Raw genomic sequence first — 21165 nt, 5'->3', positions numbered from 1 at the left:
AAGATCTGGTGCCTGTTGCACTTTCCTGTTTATGTCCTGTAGATAGAACAAAGTGAATGATTATGATTTTAACTGATATAGAAATACAAAATACAGAAGGATATATGCATAGATTTGGTCATGGTATATTGTTTTCTTAGTCTGCAATTATACTGCAGATACTGGTCTCAGATTGGTATCTATGAAGTGCAATACACAGGTGGCACACTGGAGTTATACTGCCAATTTAACATTTTATTGTTGCACTAAGTTACTGACAAAAGTCTGCATAAACATACTGGGCACGAAATGAAAATGTGTCATGACTGAGGCTGATCACTCTCCTAGGGTGTGCGCTGTGCCGCCACCTGCTTCCGGTGTGGCTTGCGTGGTGCATCACCTTGAGAAGGGCGCTCGTGCGGGTGACCCCTGTGAGCGCCGGAAGCAAATAAATATGTCCTATCATGATGTCATACAATCCTACCAGCTGATGTAATGCCCATTTACCAAATCTGGACCACACAGGTCCATTCAATGAATATGCATGTCACTCACAAAAGATCAAGCATTCAACTGCAAGATGAGCCCTTCACTGGCATTACTGAAAGGACCAGGCACCCAACTTGAGGTAAGGTGATTTTGAAGAACTTCTGATCTTGCAAACTGTCTGGAAGTACTGTGAAATGTTTTTGAGGGTGTTGTTGTGAGTTCCTGGATCTGGCAAGGAGTGTTGCAGCATCCTCACAGGAAAGGCAGAGGAGGAGTTGACCTGTCCATACAAAGGCTGCAACAGGTATGGTGGCTGCAACATAACAGGGAGGTGGAGCAGAGGCTGCAGAGAGGGAAAGGTCTGTGCAATGCCCTCTGCCAAGTTGGAGCCAGACTCCTCCATGCTCCTTGACAGTGACAGGAGGCTGTCTGGCAGGCCAGCTGATGCATCCAACATCTCGGTGTGCATGCCCATCAGTGTTTTCCTGTAAGCTGCCCCATCCAGGTCCTCATCCAAGTCCCCTGTAGCAGAACACAAAGTCACTCTCCAGTGAGCTGGTACACAAACCATCCTTTACTCTTGACCTAGTGCAGCCTACTCATGCCCGGTGACTCACCAACTCTATACAAGCCTTTAAGGTACATGCGGTGCCAGTTTCTGAGCTGGTGGTTGAGAGTGTCCGATTAAGTGATTGTGCTCCTGCATTAGTATTATGGTGTTTCTCTCTCTCTCCTCCTCCTGCGGCTGCTGTGGCTAGACAGTGGGCAGTTCTTCTGAAAACAGGAAATCAGAAGGGTAAGGTTGGGGTGAGGGAAGGTGGGGCGGCAGAGTCGAAAGCAAGAGATATGTGGTGACACCATTTGCAGCTTGCTCATCATGCCAGATAACAAGATTAAGTGGTTGAGAAGCAACAAAAAACAGGAACATGCTGCCATCCTGAATGTTCTCAGTGATGCTGAATGCCACAGACTCTGTCGCAGCCTGCCCCATGACGCAGAGAACCATCTCCTTCAGAGGGCTCAGGAAATGTAGGTGTCCTTGTCCCCTGCTAGTTCTGCCCTCCTCCCTTCTATTGTGTGCCCCCTTGTCCTGGAAGAGAGTGAGAAGAATGTTGGTGAATGTGTTGCACTGTGTTTGGGTGATTTGCTCATAGCTCAATAGCAGGAGGTAGGAAGAGATGGGTGTGCAGCATTGGTATGTGTGCAAGGGTGAGATAGAGTATCTGGATGTTATGTCTGAGTCCTGAGTCCCAGGGACTGTTGCTGGCCTAGTGATGGGGTTGTGGTGCACTGAGCAGTGAGAGGGACTGCTGGGGCAGTGGGTAGGAGATGTCATGTGAAGATACATTCACTGACTTGAGCACTGACATTAGATCATTAGACTTCTTGTGACACTGTTGCCAGTTCCTCAGGTCATCTGTGACCCCAGTGCACCCTCTCTGCCCTGGTGTTCCATTTTTCTTGTTTAGAATTGCAGTAGTAGTATTCCGCAACAGCGTCCTGTCATTCAGTGATGGACAGATTGCTCTTAAGAACAGAAGGCTGGCTGCATTACATGCTACCAGCATAATGCTGCTTGACTCCCTGCTAAGCACAGAGGCAGCTGGAAGAGTGGGAGTCACATGGCCCTACACTTCAAACAGGTAAGTGAGTACCAAATTTGTTTGCTGCCCATTTCTATCGGAACTGGCGTGAGCAGGTCATGAATTGTGACCCCCGCATCGGAATAATGACACAATCCAATTTTTAGCCCACTACCTCCCCAGATTACTAATTTTTAATGTTAGGGCTTATGGAAGTAATAACATTTAAAGCATTTAAAAGTAAATATAAAGTCCCCAGCAGGTCCAGTTTTTCACTTGACTGGAGTTATACTGTACCTGGTGCAAAAAGGCATGAGACTACCTTCTGGAGATGATCCCCTAATATTTAGCTTTAATGTACTTGGGAGTCAGATCAAGACCGAGGCCAGAGTTATGTTGTTATTTTTACAACAATGGTCACCTGGAACTATTTTGCTTCAACATGAAAGTGGTTGTGTAACTGCAGCCTGAAATTTCTCCAATGTAGCAAAGGCAAAATTTCCATTTTTAAACAACTTTGTGAACTTTCATAAATTGAATAATGTATTAACATAGTCTTCTGATAAGGAGAATGCTTACCATAAGCAAGTATAGTTTAATAGAAATACTAACTGCAAGATCAGTGGAATTAGTTTATATAATTTAATCAACAATCAGCTTCCTTTGCATACATTTGTACTTTCTTGGGAGTTTTTTTTCTTCGAAGTTTTTTTTCTTGGAAAAGGGTTTGAGGTGAGATTCAACTGCTTTTTCATTTTGAAATAAAAAAGCGTTTTAAAATAATGAAACTTCCGTTTGAAGCTCTAAATAGAGCACCTAAAATCTAATCTAATTGTCAGATCCTGCCTGTACTGGGTTAAGGTCAGGCTCCTCTTCACTGATGACAGGAAATTGATGCTCAGCTGCACGACCTGTAGAAAATGAAAGTTAAACCTAAGTAGAGCATTAGGCAAAGTAATGCTTTGAAGGTTCATTTTTTGCTAGAAAATGGATGTTTGTATTATCTACAATGAACTAACAAACCAAAACCTATTAAGTTTAGGTCAGAATTTTTAAAATGTATTATTAAAATCTAGCTCACAAAATGATTTGTTATATACTTGGACAATTATTTAAGATGCTACAATTTTAATTGACCTTTCCTTTTGCAGTATTTAAGTAAATATTGGTTTATACTGAATACTGTCCAATTGAAAAATATAAAGCATTCACCATTTACAGTTGTTTGAGGATTGCAAACTCAATTATAATAATGCTGGCCTTCAAATTAGAGGGCTATTATTGACATGAAAGTACTAAATTCGGTAGTACAATAATAAAATGAACCTAGATAGTCTGCTGACTGAAGCCGATTGGTATTTGTGTGTGCATCCAGTACCATTAAGTTGTCAGTTACATGGACCAATGCAGCTTTTGCCAGATGCTTTCTTTTCTTTTGGATAGAATGTGATTTGCTGACTCGTAGGATTCTCATTCCCTCTAGCTGCGCAATTTCTGTCACTCCTCCCATAATCTTTGTCTCCCATTCTTTGCAAACTGAAAAGAAATAAAATGAAGCAGCTCATACCCAATGCTCCCCTCTGAGCCAATTCTTCCTCTATAGCCAGCAGACGGTTGTATTTTGCCACCCGCTCTCCATGACATAGACCTCCCAGTTTGATGAACCTGGCTCCCAGACCAACAGCCTGAAGAAATGAAAACAGACAAGTGTGTTTAGTTGGAAGCTTTATGAAACAGAAGCAGACAAAAGATGATTAATGATGGGAGATTTCTTTTAAACTGGAATCAGTTTTGAAGCTTCATTTGAAAAAAGTATTAATACAAGGGAGAGTCTTTCTTATAAACATGTATGTCTAAAATATGTTTTAAAAAATTAAAAAGGGAAAGACACTACAGGATGTCATATAAAGGACATGGATAGACATTGTTGTCAAATTAATTTACTGAAAAGCACATTGAGCCATTGTAATAGGAAAACTGCTGATCTACTCGATCCTGACAAAAATGATTTATATATTTTGAAGTTATTGAAGAAAATCCTAACATCACAAAAGCGTGTCTTCTAAGTTCTAAAGCATATTACTGAAGTCTGCAAAAATCTACACCTAAGTATAAATTACGTCTAAAAGGTTAGCATAGGTAATGGATTAAACTACAACTTCTGTACTTCAATTCAGCTGTTTGCTAAATTTAAAGGGGAACAGAAGTTCCCATAATGACTATTTACGCACACCGTTTGATTATTTTTTGAGTGTAAATGATTCAGCTGCCATTTTCCACCTCGAATTTACCAGAACGGCACGGAACGTTTAGACATGTTTTCCCATAGTCATAATTCAGTGGGATGCAACAAGTAAATTCAATAGATTTAAACTAGCTAAACTGAGCCACTTAAGTATAAAAATGAGATTATTTTTCAACATTTTGCGTAGGCACAAAACAGTGCAGTATAACTTCTCACCTAGGCTCAAGCAGAAACTGAAATTTTTCAATCTCTCTGAGCACAAAATTGAAAGGACCAATAGCTAAAACCTATAAAAGTGACCAGTATATTGTTGCAAAAAAAGTTTCAGTCCCTGAGTTAGACTCACAGATTATTCTAGGAATCACATCAATGACCTACGTTGAGTTCAGCAAGAAAAGACATAATTCACAAAACATAGACTTGGCTAAGAGAAAAGAAAGTGTCTTCATAAGAATTGAATTTGACACAACTAATCTATCTTCTGCATCCTATCTTCTTTTTTCATTGAATAAAACCAGATGGAGAATTTTCAGACAGGAAGAATATTCATTATCAATGTTTAAAAGTTAATTAAGGGAAATGACAAGAACATCTGTAAGAATTAAGTGGTTTTATATTCAATGATGGCAGTTCATAGGGCTTACCATGTCAGCTATGTTGTGATCAATGGTCTCTATATCTGTCAGGCCTGGTATAAATCTGCAATCTTGCTCTGAAATATTTAAAAAAAATTTAGTTGAGTTTTAATTTGAATTTAACATTGTCCCAATGCAGATTGCCTAGTTTTTGCACTCATCAATTTAATTATCTTAAAAGTAACAGTACTTTACAGAAAACATATCTACACTGCACTATCTATATAATTAAATTATTGTGTCTAATGCCTATCAAACTTCAAAGGCATTATTTCAATAGTCACACATCCATAGATCTAAAATTTGTGACTGGTTCAAATAATCTCATATCTGATGAACTGTCAATTAAATATCTAATTGACTAAATGTAAATGAAGCAAAAGTAGCAAGACAAACCAATAAGGCAGATATATGCAACAAGCAGAGACTCAAGCAATCATTTCATTCATTTTGTTTTTTAAACAGCCTTATTCATGAACCAGCAAGTGCCACAAAATTAACCAAATTGCACATGCATTTTTCTGAATTCTCCAGTGGCCATACCTTTGCAGACAGTGGACTATATAAACTTAAAAGTAAATTCATAGCATAACAAACAAAAACATCAATAATCCACAAACGTCTCAGTTTAATCATATATTGAGGATGAAAATTGCCTTGGCCTATAGCACCGACCAGATGATAATAAATTGGCAGTGCATTCTACATTCTGCCAAATTTCTTTACCAGAGAGTAGTTAGGATGTGCAACTCGCTACCACAGGGAGTAGTTGACGCAAATAGCATAGATGCATTTAAGAGGAAGCTAGATAAGCACATGAAGGAGAAAGGAATAGAAGGATATGTTGATGGACTTAGATGAAGAGGGGTGGGAAGAGGCTCTTGTGGTATTTAAACAACGGCATGGACCAAATTTCTTTTGACTTCAATGGAAAAGAAAATCAGGTGGGATGCACTATTGCCCGAGGTAAAGCTTAACCCGCTGTCACAACTCTGCAGCAGTGTTTTCTTTGAAAGTTATATCAGAAGCCTGCGATTTAAGTTGCAGCATTTCCTGACTTTTAGTTGTTTAGCTGGGCCTTACTGGCTGCCTTAATATCTTATTTTTTGTTCTTTCGTTATTTCATCTGCCTCTTTTTTTTCTGTGTAGTGTGAAGGTTTTTTGTTTCTGCAAATCAGCCTATACCCATGTTGTCAGGTGATTTTTCACTTACCCTTAAGTTGGAGCCTCCTTCTCCAGGAATATATAGAAATAGAATTTACAACATGGACACAGGTATTCTGGCCCAACCAGTCTCTGTCAGTGTTTACCCTTCACAAGAGGGAATGGTTCTATTCACATTACCCACTCTGTTCCCATATCCCTTCAATCCCTTTTCCTTCATCCACCAATTCAATATAATCTCAAATGTTGCCATGGTTTCAAAGCCAATCACCAACCTGGACGGGAATTCCATAGTCTCATAAGTCTGTGTGTGTAGAGGTATCTCCTGCCCTCTCTTCCAATCTCTTTCATTAGCCAGACAGATGAAGTGGCCGAAGGAAAGTTGGACACTGCTTATGCAATGCAGGTTGATGGGCAGAGCTCATGCAGTTTATGCCATGCAGATTGAGATGGCAAAAAAGGCTGCTTATGAGTTAGTCCCTGAACCTTACCGGCAGAAATTTAGGAATCTCCGGAGAAAGCCTGGGCAGACTCGTATAGAATTTGACAGGGTAAAGCAAATGAACTTTGAGAGTTGATGCGGGTACTAAAGGTAGAGGCCACGTTTGAGGACCTTAGGGAAATAATTCTCCAGTTAAGAACCCATGTACAGAACCAGAAGGTTTCAATAGCCAGACTGAGATTGCTGATGATTACAAGTTTCTTTACAAGCCAAAACCCTTTGGCTGACACCCCACAAACCCAAGAAGGATAGAAGTTAGGCGGGTGAAAGGAAGACAAGTAGCTGGGGACAAGAAGGCACAGCTGGGAATGCCCTGGGATCTCCTCCTCAGGCCAGAAAGGAAGATGCTGAAGGTGGAAGTGAGGTCCGAAAACCTAGGTGTTACCACTGCCTCAAGTGGGACACGTTCATGCAAAATGCTGGAAGGTGCGGGGTAAACCCATGGGACTCATTGGGGTGCACAAGATCAATGCAGAGAAAGGGGCCCTGACCGATCAGGCTATAGCTCTGACTGCAGCTGTAAGCCCAAGTACAAAAATTGCTGTGAGTGCGGGAGATGTGAAAAAGATGCCTGAGAGTTATCGGGAATTCTTGTCAAAAGGAAAAGTAACTCCATATCCCTCAAGTGAGGCAGGTAAACCTATACTTATACTTAGGGATGCAGAAGCCACCCAAACTCTTTTGCTGGGGAAAGGCATAACTTTTCCACCAGAGAGTGCATTGAATGTCAAGATTTTAGTGACTGGTATCGGCAAGGAGTATATACCCATACCTTTAAATCGGGTGTACCTGGAATGTGACCTAATGTCTGGAATGGTAACCGTAAAAGGGTGTCCATAGTTTACCTATAGATGGAGTTGACCACGCCTGGGGTACGATTTGGCTGAAGCGAAGGTAGTAGCTTCTCCAGTAGTCACGGAAAGACTTAGTGAAGTCAGAGACAGAACAGTTAAAGGTAAAGGTTCCAGGAATTTTTCCTTCACATGTACTGACCCGAACAATGGCTAAACAGGTTCCATTGTTGGAACTCAGATTGGCACCACAGAGAGATAGCTGAATATCTGAAACTTTCTTTAGGGATTTGGATAATCTGAAGGAAATGTTCAGTAAGTCTTCTCTGATCAAACAGCTCCAATGGAAGCTGAGGCACAAAGAGTTCCAGAAGTATACTATATTTAAAATGGATTTCTGATGAAGAAGTGGAGACCTCCTCACAGACCTGCGGATGAAGACTGGACGGTAGTTCACCATACGGCCCAAGTATCATCGGGAAATATTAAGGCTAGCGCATGAAATTCCTATGGCAGGTCGTGAAGATTCGGAAGACCCAATCATGTATAGGTCAACGTTTTTACTAGCCAGGTCTTTCCAAGGACATGGTGCAGTTTTGTAAAACGTGCCAGATTGTGGGAAAACCGTAACTGCCATAACACCTGCACCTCCAATTCCCATATCAGTTTTTGGGGCACTATTTAGTATGGTGTTGTAGACTGTGTAGGACCTTTACTGAAAACAAAAGCGGGACACCAATATATACTCACTGTTATGGATATGGCTACTCAGTTCCCAGAGACCATTCCCTTGAGAACAATTTCTACTAAGGTAGTGGTAGAGAAGTTAATCCAGTTCTTCACTGGATATGGATTACTGATTGAGATTCAGTTGGATCAAGGTTCCAATTTTATGTCTAAAATTTTTCAGCAAGTTATGGATAATTTGGGTATAACACAGTTTAAGTCTTCGGGATACCACACAGAGACACAAGGAGCTTTTGAACGGTACCATCAGACCCTCAAAATGATGATCAGGGCATACTTTTATGAATATCCCCATGATTGGGATAAAGGGCTAGAATTTCTTTTGTTTGCCACTCGGGATTCACTTAATGAGCCTCCCAGTTTTAGTCCTTTTGAATTAGTTTATGGACGTGAGGTAAGAGGTCCTCTCAAACTAATTAAAGAAAGGTTTTTAGAAGAGAGGGACGTATCTTCTGTTAGATTAGATTTCACATGTTCCAGGAGTGGCTCATGAGAGCCTGCAAAGTGGCTCAGGAACACATGAAAACTTCTCAAACAACCATGAAGAAATGGTCAGACAAGCATGCCAAGACCCAAACATTTCAACCAGGGGATGAGGTGTTAGTATGACTGCCTTTACAGGGTGAACCGCTGAAAGCACGGTTTAGTGGTCCATATAAAGTGGTCAAAAGAATTGGCAAAGTAAATTATTTGATTGACACTCCAGATCACCAGAAAAGGTATCGGGTGTGTCATATCTATATGTTGAAACAATATCATTGCAGGGAGGAGGATAAGCAAGCACAGGTGTGTCAGGTAGTAGGGACAGTGAAAGATGAAAGGGATAGTGAGGATGAGGCAGATGGAGGCCTAGACAATTCTCAAATTGAACCTCCTACTATCTGGATAGCTAACTCTGAATTGTTAGGGAGATTGGACACTATGCTTTCATATTTAGATGCAGAACAATGACAAGACCTAACAAGGCTAACTGTGTGGTTTACCTTGATGATGTGGTGGTATACAGTGACACTTGGAAAGACTACTTAGAATAACTAGAAGCTCTGTTTAGAAAATTACAATCAGCTGATTTAGTGATAAACCTTTCCAAAGGTGAATTTGCAAAAGCTTGGATAACCTACCTCAGGCATATAGTAGGGAAAGGGCAAGTGTTGCCAAGAACAGCAAAGGTACGAGCATTGGTGGAGTTCCCTACCCCTAAGACTAAGCAAGAAATCATGAGGTTTTTGGGGATGTGTGGTTTCTACCGCAAGTTTGTACCACCTTTTAGTACTATAACTGCTCTACTGACGGATTTGCTGCAAAGAAAGCCCAGGTAGTATGGTCAGTGATGTGCAAACATCTTTTGATTAATGAACCAGTGTTGGCTGCCCTAAATTTCACTACGCCCTTCAAGGTAGCAATTGATGCTAGTGACCTGGGGGACAGCGCAGTCCTGTTACAGGACGATGAATTGGGTATAGAAAGGCCAGTGGGATACTTTTCTAAAAAGCTAAATTGACAACAAAAAATATTCAACAGTGGAAAAAGAAACCCAGGGCTTATTACTAGCTCTTAAGCATTTTGAAATATACATCTGCCACGACTCCAGGGAGACACAGGTATATACTGATCATAACCCCCTAGCCTTTGTGGAAAAATTCAAAAACCAGAATGCCAGACTATTCCGATGGAGCTTACTATTGCAATTGTTGTGAACGTGCTTCCATTTTCTGTTAAATTCTTTTCAGGATTTGTGTTATAAGAACATATAAACTAGGAGCAGGAGTAGGCAATTCAGCCCCTCGAGCCTGCTCCACCATTCAATATGATCATGGCTGATCTCATCTTGGCCTCAACTCCACTTTCCTGCTCGTTCTGCATAACCCTTCAACCCATTACTAATTAAAAATTTGTCTATCTCCTCCTTAAATTTACACAATGTCCCGCCATCCACCGCACTCTGGGGTAGTGAATTCCACAGACTCACGACCCTTTGAGAGAAGTAATTACTCCTCATCTCTGTTTTAAATCTGCTACCCCTTATCTTAAAACTATGACCTCTCGATCTAGAAAGCCCCACAGAAGGAAATGAAATATGAAATATCTGTTTAAATGTCTGCCACTGCTCATCCACTGACTTTCCCTTAGTTTATTTTCCCAGCCTGCTTTAGACAATTCTTTCTTCATACCTCCGTAATTGCCCTTGTTTAAGTTGAGGACACTGGTTTGAGACCCGAGTTGCTCGCCCTCAAACTGAATTTGAAATAATGGGCGGCACAGTGGCGCAGTAGTTAGCACCGCAGCCTCACAGCTCCAGCAACCCGGGTTCAATTCTGGGTACTGCCTGTGTGGAGTTTGCAAGTTCTCCCTGTGTCTGCGTGGGTTTTCTCCGGGTGCTCAGGTTTCCTCCCACAAGCCAAAAGACTTGCAGGTTGATAGGTAAATTGGCCATTATAAATTGACCCTAGTATAGGTAGGTGGTAGGGAAATGTAGGGACAGGTGGGGTTGTGGTAGGAATATGGGATTATTGTAGGATTAGTATAAATGGGTGATTGATGGTCGGCACAGACTCGGTGGGCCGAAGGGCCTGTTTTAGCGCTGTATCTCTAAACTAAAACTAAACTAAACTAAATTCTACCATGTTGTGATCGCAACCCCCAGAGGATCCTTAAATACGATATCTCTTATTAATCCTACCTCATTACACATTACTAGATCTAAAAATGCCAGTTCCTGTGTAGGTTCTGCAACGTATTGCTCTAAGTAACAATCCCTGATGCACTCTATAAATTCGTCTTCCATGTTATCTCTGCCAATCTGATTTGTCCAGTCAGTGTGCAGATGAAAAGCACCCATGACAATTGTGGCGCCCTTCTTACATGCCTCCATTATTTCCCAATTTATACTTTGTGCTACAGTGAGGCAACTCTTTGGTGGCCTATAGACGCCTCCCACCTGTGATTTCTTCCCCTTGCTATTCCTTATTTCCACCCAAACTGATTCCACATCATGAACTATTGCATCTATATCACTACTCACCACCGCATTGATACCTTCCTTTATTAACAAAGCTACCCCACCTCCTTTTCCTTTTTGCCTATTTTTCCGGAACGCCAAATACCCTTGACTATTGGGCGGCTGTGAGGACTTCAAACAATCATGGACTGTTCCACATCCGGCAGGAGTGTAAACCTGCAACGACTCTAATTTTTTCTATTTCAAATGTTGTTTAAATAGTGTTTAAGAATTTAGTTTTTCTAATTAAGTAGTTAATTTGTTGATTTAAAGAGACCTGGTTTGGTGAGCCTCATTCGGGGGGTTAATGGATGGTACCATTTGGCTGGGTCTTTCTTTAATTTGGAAAGTTTAAAATTATATGTTAGGCGATCTGTGGAGGGACGGGATTGAATTTACAGTGCACTTCTCCCACCACAATCAGAATCCTATATTTTGATTGGGGGCTTTGACTGGAGCAGTCGGTCGTAACAACAAAGTCCTAAAGGTACACTGTTTTAAACAGGGAAATAACCACTTCCTTGACAATGTGTTTTAATTTTTTTTCACATCTTCTGTTCTTTTCACTCTTTGTAATGAAACGCATTTAAAAATGGCGTCTCATACATCCTAGAATGGAGGTGTTACAAAAGTGCTTCCATTTTTAGTTACATTTTATTGAGGACTTGTGTTTTAAAACTGATTCCATGGATCTGTTTTTTTTTACAAAGTTCAGTGAAAGGACACTTCAGATGTTGTTTGAAAACAACCCTTGCTGGAAATTGTGTGCTTGAAGCTCAATAAACAACAGAAATCTCAGTGACTTGGGGAAATATGTTTACAGAGAAGCCACATGTCAAGGTTTATGGAGGTCAGGAGATTGACTTTCTGGTTGGAGTTTGGATATTGTTCCCAGTTCTGTTGGAGTGTGAACTATTTTGAAGACAGTTGATGTTTTGCCTGCCAAGGAAAAAGAAATCCCAGCTCATTTTGCCTGCACCTCGCTAACAGACCCTGAGAAGGCCAGTGTGTCACCTCCTCTTTCCTCCTGTTTTTGGAAAAACACTGCAATTCAACTGTGTGTTGACTGAAACTCCTGATGGCACATGTCTCCTGGAAAGCCTACCAGATGATTTCTCGACATCTCCAGAACGAACTGCTTCTGAAAAGATCACAGTGACCCATTTCTGTATACCAGGACGCCAGACCAAAGGGGACAACTGACTTCCTTCCATATCGTCTTTTTCTCCTCAAGAATTAGCAAGTATTTGTCCAAAGTATTCCTTTTTGTCTTTTTTAGTAACAGACCTCTGCAGAGAGAATTTCTGTATTTTTTTCAGTGTATGTGGGAGGAATTTGAAAAGGGAACTTTCATATTTCAATGTGTGTTAATGCTTTTTTTGATAATAAACTGATAATTTTGTTGTTTATTAAAGAAACCTGGTTGGTGTATTTTATTCTGGGATAAAGGGTAGAGTAAATGATTGACTGCACCAGTAACTGGGTAAACATTTAAATATATGTTGTGACCTGTGGAGAAGTGGAACTAGAAATGACATTGCACTCCTCCCACCTCAGTTGTAACACAACCTTATCACTTAAAAATTATCCACATTGTGGGGCAACATAATGTAATTGTGGATGCTTTGTCTAGGATTCAAATCTGCTTTGAGTTATCCGAGTGCAAAGATGGTACAAAGCAGAACTGTATTCGGTACAGGTGAATGAGAATGAGTGTGTAAATGTGTTTGAATATTTTTTTCATGTTCTGATTTTCAATACTTTGCAATGAAACGTGTTTAAAAGTGCCGTTTAATTCCTCCAAGGATAGAAGTATTATGAAGGTGCTTTTATTTGTTTTTATAAAAAATTTTTGAGGATTCGTGTGTTACAATTGTGGAGATGGATTCATTGGAGAACTGAAGTAATTCCATAGACGTTGGACTTCATTTTTATGTCACAGGAAGGACACTTGAGGTCTTGTTTGAAAACAACCTTTACTGGAAGTCACATGACTTATGCTCAATAAACAACAGAAATCTTTGTGACATGGTGACGCTTACAGAGAAGTGACATGTCATGATTTATGAGGGTCAGGAGGTTCTGACTTGCTGTTTGGGTTTTGCTTCTGAGATATTGTTTTGGTTCAGTTGGGGTGTGGACTGTGTTTGAAAACTAAGAGAGAAACACCTAGCTTGCCTCCTTTCCCTTGTCTCTGTGAAATGCCGCATTTCTCCCAAGGAGCTCCTGGAAGGCTTGCCAGATTAATTCTCAATGCCGCCTGAACAGAACTGCTCCAGAAACAATCCTAGTGACCTGTCTACATTTACTCGGATGCCAGACTGTATGCCATTTTAGGATACAACATATCTCATCCATTTTCTTCAAGAATTAACAAGTACTTGGCCAAAGTATTTTTTTAAATAAATAGTCGTTTGGTAGTACAGAACTTGAGAATTGCTGAAAATAGAGACATGTTATCAAAGCGTTTCATCTTGCACTCATCAGGACAATCCACAAGAATACCAATGTAAGGGAAAACAACAACTTTATATTGTATGAGAAGAGAGTGCTGATTGGTTGGCAAATTAACTCTGATAGAAGTACTTTCAGCTAAACAAAATAAGTGACAGCCATTCGCTGGTTCATTCCTCAGGACAATGCCGTGACCAATCAGAGTCAAGCTGCCTGGTTTAAATTTCAAACAAAGCTTGTCAGTTAACTGTCAGTCACTATAAACTGATGCATTCTCCATGGCAACACCTCTACCAATCAGACGGTGGCGTAGTGGTAATGTTACTGAACTAATAATTTAGAGACCCAGACCAATACTCTGGGGACATGGGTTCCAATCCCACCATGGCAGCTGGTGGAATTTAAGTTCAATTAATAAATTCAATTAATTAAATGCTGGAAATGAAAGCTAGTCTCAGTAATAGTGCTGTGAAACTACCACTGATTGTCATACAAAGCCATCTGGTTTACTAATGTTCTTTAAAGAAGGAAATCTGGTGTCCTTACCTGGTCTGGCCTACACGTGACTCCAGACTCACAGCAATGTGGTTGACTCTTAACTGCCCTCTGAAATGGCCTAGACAACCATTCAGTTGTCAAGGGCAATTAGGAATGAGTAGCAAATGCTGGCCTTGCCAGTGATGCCCACATCCCATGAAAGAATTTTTTAAAAAGTCCCTCATTCCTAATATTCTAGAAAATCTCTTCTGCACCCTCTCTAAAGACTTGCCTTTCTTCCTAAAGTGTGGTGCTCAGAATTGAACATACTGTTCCAGCTGAGGCCTAACCAGTATTTGCTTCTGGAATAAAAGGGACAGTAGTAACATGGGTACGAAATTGGCTGAGTGACAGGAAACAGAGTAGTGGTTAATGGATGTTTTATGGGCTGGAGTAAAGCTTGTATAGGAGTTCCCCAGGGGGTCAGTGTTGGGACCCTTGCTCTTCCTGATATATATTAATGACTTAGACCTTGGTGTACAGGGCACAAGTTCAAAATTTGCAAATGGAATTGGAAGCATTGTGAACTGGGAGGATAGTATAGAATTTCAAAAGGACATGGACAAGCTAGTGGAATGGGCGGACAAGTAGCAGATCAAGTGCAATGTGGACAAATGTGACGTGACTGATTTTGGTAGCAGAAACATGGAGAGACAATATAAAACAAAGGGTACACCTCTAAAGTGGGTGCAGGAACAGCGGAACCTTGGCGTATATGTGCTTAAGTCATTGAACGTGGCAGGACAGGTTGAGAGAGCAGTCAATAAAGCATAGAGTATCCTAGGCTTTATTAATAGGGGAATAGAGTATAAGAGCAAGGAGGTTATGTTGAACTTGTATAAGACAGTAGTTTGGCCTCAGCTGGAGTATTGCGTCCGCATTTAAGGAAACACGTGGAGACATTGGAGATTGTGCAGAAAAAAATCACGAGAATGGATCCAGGGATGAGGAACTTTATTTACGAAGATAGATTGGAGAAGTTGGGACTGTTTTCCTTGGAGAAGAGAAGGCTGAGAGGAGATTTGATAGAACTATTCAAAATCATGAGGGGTCTGGACAGAGTAGATAGGGAGAAACTATTCCCGCTCGTGAAAGGATCAAAACGAGAGGGCACAGATTTAAGGTAATTGGCAAAAGAAGTAAAAGGGACATGAGGAAAAACTTTTTTCATGCAGAGAGTGATTAGGATCTGGAATGCACTGCCAGAGGGTGTGGTGGAGGCAGGTTCAATCGAGGAATTCAAAAGGAAATTAGACAGTTACCTGAAAAGGAAGAACGTACAGGGTTCTAGGGAGAAGGCAGGGGAATGGAACTAAGTGAATTGCTCACTCGGAGAGCAGTGTAGACACAATGGGATGAATGGCCTTCTGTGCTGTAACAATTCTGTGATTGTGATTTTTTTCCTACACCTTCAAAATCCTTCAGAAAACCTCATTCTTCACGTGTACTTCTGGTCATCTCCCACTTCTACCCCTCCTTGGAACATTTTCTGTTTTACAGGTGCTGCCTAAAGCAAGTTGTTGCTTATACCGTTGGTTTTTATTCTAGAGCAGGGTCTTGAAATCTCTTATTTAAAAAAAAATTCAAATTCAAACTTATTTATTATTTTAAAGCTAATTATGGTTTTATTTCCACGATCATAAATCACATACCTTCCAACAGTTTAGCTACTTGGACAAAGTTGGATATTGTTGTTTGATTGGTGTGTTTCAAGATCAACCCACTGTATCGATTTTTACCCAAGCCATCTGTTATGAGTTTTTGTATTGACCTTGAAGCTCCGTCAGCCAAAAGATAACACCAGGGACTTAGAAGATCACACAGCTTACACCATTGCTCTTCATCCTGAGCAACAGAACAAATGGGTTGTAAAATAAGTGAAGATTAGTTTTCTCAATTAACCCAGTAATTAATAACACCTTGCATTTATATTGTGCCTTTAATGCAGTAAAGCATCCCAAGACACTTCACAGGAGCATTATCAAACAAAATTTGACAAGACATGATTTGGACAAATAAACAAAAGCTTTGTCAGAAAGGTAGGTTTTAAGGAGTAACTTAAGGGAGGAAAGAGAGGTAGAGGCAGAGAGGCTCAGGGAGGGAATTTCAAAGCCTAGGGCTTAGGCAACTGAAGGAACAGTCTCCAATGATGGGCAATGAAAATCAGGGATGTGTAAGAGACCAGAATTGGAGAAGCACAGAGATCTCAGAGTGTTGTAAGGCTGGAGCAGATTACCGAGATGGGAAGGGATGAGGCCATCAAAGGATTTGAAAACAAGGTTGAGAATTTTAAAATAAAGGCGCTGCCATAGGTCAGCAAGCACAGGGGCGATGGTGAATTGGACTTGGTGCAAGTTAGGATATGGGCAGCAGCGTTTTCAATTAGCTCAAATTTATGAAGGATGCATGGTCGGAAACCAGCCAGGGGAGTGGTGGACAAGTTGCTGGAGTCTATAGTCAAGGATAGGGCGACTGAACACATAGAAAAATTTCAGTTAATCAGGGACAGCCAGCCTGGATTCATGATGGTAAGGTCATGCCTGACAAATCTCATTGAATTTTTTGAAGAGGTGACTAAGGTAGTGGACAGGGGAGTGTCTATGGATGTTATTTATATGGACTTCCAGAAGGCATTTGATAAAGTCCCACATAATAGACTGTTAACTAAGGTAGAAGCCCATGGAATTGAGGGCAAATTATTGACATGGGTAGAAAGTTGGTTGAGTGGTGGGCGACAGAGAGTGGGGATAATGGGTCAGTACTCCGATTGGCAGGATGTAACGAGTGGTGTCCTGCAGGGATCTGTGTGGGGCCTCAATTATTCACATTATTCATTAACGACTTGGATGATGGCATAGTAATTCATATATCCAAATTTGCTGATGATACAAAGTTATGCGGCATTGTAGACGGTCTAGATGATAGCATAAAATTGCAAAGAGATATTGACAGACTAGGTGAGTGGGCAAAACTGTGGCAGATGGATTTCAATGCGGGCAAGTGTGAGGTTATCCATTTTGGACCAAAAAAGGATAGAGCAGGGTACTTTCTAAATAGGAAGAGGTTAAGTACAGTGGATGTCCAAAGAGACTTGGGGGTTCAGGTGCATAGATCTTTAAAATGACACGAGCAAGTGCAGAAAATAATCAAAAAGGCTAATGGAATGCTAGCCTTTATATCTAGAGGATTGGAGTATAAAGACACAGAGGTTATGCTGCAGCTGTACAAAACCCTGGTTAGACCCCACTTGGAGTACTGTGAGCAGTTCTGGGCACCACACCTTAGGAAGGATATATTGGCCTTGGAGGGAGTGCAACATAGGTTTACAAGAATGATACCTGGACTACAGGGGTTAAGTTACGAGGAGAGATTACACAAATGAGGCCTGTTTTCGCTAGAATTTAGAAGGTTAAGGGGTGATCTGATTGAAATCTTCAAGATATTAACAGGAAAAGACAGGCTAGATAAAGATAAACTATTTCCACTAGTTGGAGATTCTAAAACTAGGGGGCATAGTCTAAAAATTAGGACCAGACCGTTCAGGAGAGATGTTAGGAAGCACTTCTTCATGCAAAGATTGGTAGAGGTTTGGAACTCTCTCCCACAAACAGCAGTTGAAGCTAGAACAGTTTCACAATGCAAATGCTGTTGCAAATTATTTGTTGATCCTTTTCTAGATAATATGTTGATTAAGTATTATTAAAAAAAAACTGAATGGGGTGGAGTCCCTGTGGATATGCCTGACCTGCAGAAAGAGAAAGTTAAATGGAGCCTGCTTATTGTCTTCGTAAGTTATAAAGGAATTTCCTGAAGTTTTTCATAAAATGGCCTTTTTTCCCCCTTTTTGTTATGTCTCTTCCAGGAAAAGTAGTGGGGTGGGGAGAGGGGATGCAGGGAAGGTGGAGGGGCAGGCCAATAGCGTATGTGGCTGCACCATGTTTGGATGGGGTGGACTTGATGGATCAGATGGTCTTTCCCATCCTGCTTTTCATATGTTTGTATATGCGCTGAGGTTTCTAAACATTCTATGTTTTTACATTAATGTCTTTCATAAAGAAAACAAAATGATTCCTGACAACGCAGTGGCCTGCTGGCGTCATCAGAGTGCGCCAAATTGCGCACGTGCGAGGTTACATCTTGCCAGGACTAAGTGGCGCATGCGCCGGATGCCGTCACTGCGCAGTGCCAACATCATCGCGTATCCGCGCCTGGTCCATCTTCGCGCATGCGCGATACAGTGTCATCAAGTATCCAGCCCCCCACTTGGCTGCAGCGAGCGGCTGAATGGGAGACTTTGAAACTAAGCTCTCCCCCCTTGCTCCATGCCTCGATGCTTCCTCCCCTCAGCCACTCGCTCCAGACCTCGCTGCTCCCCCACACTCCCCTGGCCGAATGTTACCCGCTCCTCGCTTTGCGCCACCCCGCTCTCTGGCCACTCGCTCCCCGCTTTCCCGCCCTCCCTCCAGCTGCTAGCTCTATGCCACACCACTTTACTCCTCTTGGCCACTCGCTCCTTCGTCACCCCGTCACCCCTTGCTTCTTCTGGCAGCGCGTTGAGACCGATCAAACGTGGGAGCAAATGTCCGAGAGGAGGGAAGCAGCGCGGCATGGAGCTAGCAGCTGGAGGGGAGGGGGGGAGCAGGGAGCAAGTGACTGGAGAGCAGGGTGCCGAGGAGAGGGGAACAATCGGGCAGGGAAGTCAGGAGGAACAGCGAAGTCTGGAGCAAGTGGCTGAGGGGGGAGAAGGGGCCGGTGGGGAGGGGGTGAAAGCTAGTTGCCAAGGCAGGGAAAGCGGCCGTTGGGGAGGGGGAGAAAGCGAGTTGCCGAGGGGGGAGAGCAGCCATTGGGGTGGGTGCAAGAGGCTGTGTTCGGGTGAAATCAGTCCTGGTCAGTCATATAATCAAATCAAATAACAAATTGGCAGCACATTTTATACTCTGCTTGATTTTCCTTTCCATCCATCAGGGTGCCAATTCACTGTCTTCCAATGGAAATGCAATCATAAAATTCCTTTTGTATTTAATAGGATTACTGGAATATTAAATGGATCTGAGGATTACAGTTAGTATCCTATAACTACATATCATATTACTTGGTTTCCATCCAACTTAATATAAGGTTAGTTTGCTGGAACGATCTAACCATAAGCATAAGCATTTCCTGTGATAAACTGAGCAGCGCCATTTTTAATCCTGGCAGCTGCCTTAACGTCGCAGGCACTGAATTCCAGTTGAAGAACCTGCATTTGTGCATGTGCAAATACTGTGCCACCTAGTGGTTGCGTTGTCAGCAAATGCAGCCTAAAGAAAAAGATCTGCATTAATTCAGTACCTTTCATGACATCAGTTGTCCTAAAGCGTGTTATAGCCAATTACATACTTTGAGGTGCAGTCACTGTTGCAATGTAGGAAACTAATTTGCGCACAGCAAGGTCCCACTCATAGCTATGTGATAACGGCAGTTAATTTGTTATTAGTAATATTGGTTGAGGGATCAATATTCATCAGGGCACCGGGAAGAACTTCTCTGCACGTCAAAATAGTGTCATAGGATCTTATATGTTCACCTGAGGGAGCAGATGGGGCCTCAGTTTAATGTCTCATCTGAAAGACGGTACCTTAGAACTGCACTGAAGTGTCAGCCTAGATTTTGTTCTCATGTTTCTGGAGTGGATGTGAGTCCACAACCTTCTGACTCAGAGACTAGAGTGCTACCACAGAGCCACAGCAGGCATAAACCCAGATACTCCTGAATGTGAATCATAGAGTTTCATAGCACAGGCGCAGTCCATATGTTAATGAAATCTACCAACACTGATTATCAGATTATCTACTTAGGCCTTTTCCTCTTGATTTCCACATCCACTTGTTCTTTTGCAAATATTTCTCCTTTCTCTTTGCTTCCAGCACTGTTTCTGGTAAGGCATTCCATATTCTTCTATGTAAAAGAAATAGTTCTCCTAAGCTCCATTCTCTCTTTTGGTATGCCGATGACATCCAGCTCTACCTCTCTTAAATCTTCTATTGCCTTTGTGCTTTAGATATTTTGTCTGACATCCAGTATTTGGACAAGTCATAAATTCTTCCAACTGCAATTGAGAAGAAAGAACACCTCTCTTTGCCCTCTGCCACAAACTCTGCTTCCTGAGCACTGCATCTCTGTAATCTTCTCCAGCCCTACAATTTATCAAGAAATTTGCATTCCTCCAACTCTAGCCTCTTATGCAACCTCCACTTCCTTTGCCCCACCATTGGCGGTCATGCAATCAGCTGCCTAGGCTCTAAGCTATGGAATTCCCTCCCTAAACCTCTGCTCCTCTCTGTCCTAATAAAACACACTCCTTAAATATACAAAAGCAAAATACTGCAGATTCTGAAATTCTGAAATAAAAACAGAAAATGCTGGAAATACTTAGCAGATCTGGCTGTGGAGACAAAGAGAGTTCAGGTTTTAGGTGGATGACCTTTCATCAGAACCGGGAAAAGTTAGAGATGTAAAAACAGAAAGTGCTGGAAATACTCAAGAGGTCTGGCAGCATCTGTGGAGATAAAAACAGAGTTAATGTTTCAGTTTGATGACCTTTCATCAGATGCGATAGGTTATAAGCAAGTGAAAGGAGGGAGGATGCTAAAGAGAAAGTCTGTGATAGATTGAAGGCAGGAGAGATTAAATGACAAAAAGGTTCAAGGTGCAAGACCGAAGGTAGTGGTACATAGGATCATAAGAAATAGGAGCAGGAGTAGGCCTTTCGGCCCCTTGAGCTTGATCCACCATTCAACGAGAACATGGTTGATCTTCTACCCCAATGCCATTTTCCCACACTATCCCTTATCTCCTTTGATATCTATAATATCTAGAAATCTACTGATCTCTGTCTTGAATATACTCAATGACTGAGCCTCCACAGCCCTCTTGGGTAGAGAATTCTGAAGATTCACCACCCTCTGTGAAGAAATTCCTCTTCATCTCAGTCCTAAATGGCCTACCTGTTATTCTGAGACTGTGTCCCCTAGTTCTAGACCCCACAGCGAGGGGAAATAT

The 21165-nt window shown here is 41.6% G+C and overlaps 1 protein-coding gene across 2 annotated transcripts in view; it reads right to left on the bottom strand.

The window, feature by feature from the left end:
* Positions 1-2684: 2684 nt before the first annotated feature.
* The window catches only part of eno4 (enolase 4), a 77083-nt gene continuing 58602 nt past the window's right edge, over positions 2685-21165 (bottom strand). Inside the window, exons 10-13 of one of the 2 annotated variants that reach the window (XM_068052976.1) lie at positions 15777-15969; positions 4941-5008; positions 3619-3736; positions 2685-2962 (exon numbers count right to left, since the gene is read on the bottom strand). In XM_068052976.1, coding sequence (XP_067909077.1) covers positions 2880-2962; positions 3619-3736; positions 4941-5008; positions 15777-15969 — 462 coding nt within the window. In that variant the 3' untranslated portion in view covers positions 2685-2879. The remainder of the gene's footprint in view (positions 2963-3618; positions 3737-4940; positions 5009-15776; positions 15970-21165) is intronic. The other variant, XM_068052977.1, reaches the window with a different exon arrangement.

The sequence above is a fragment of the Heterodontus francisci genome, chromosome 20 (genome assembly GCF_036365525.1).
Source record: "Heterodontus francisci isolate sHetFra1 chromosome 20, sHetFra1.hap1, whole genome shotgun sequence".
Classification (NCBI taxonomy): domain Eukaryota; kingdom Metazoa; phylum Chordata; class Chondrichthyes; order Heterodontiformes; family Heterodontidae; genus Heterodontus; species Heterodontus francisci.
Note: the sequence above shows the minus strand (reverse complement) of the source record. Positions and strands in the feature narration are given on the sequence as shown.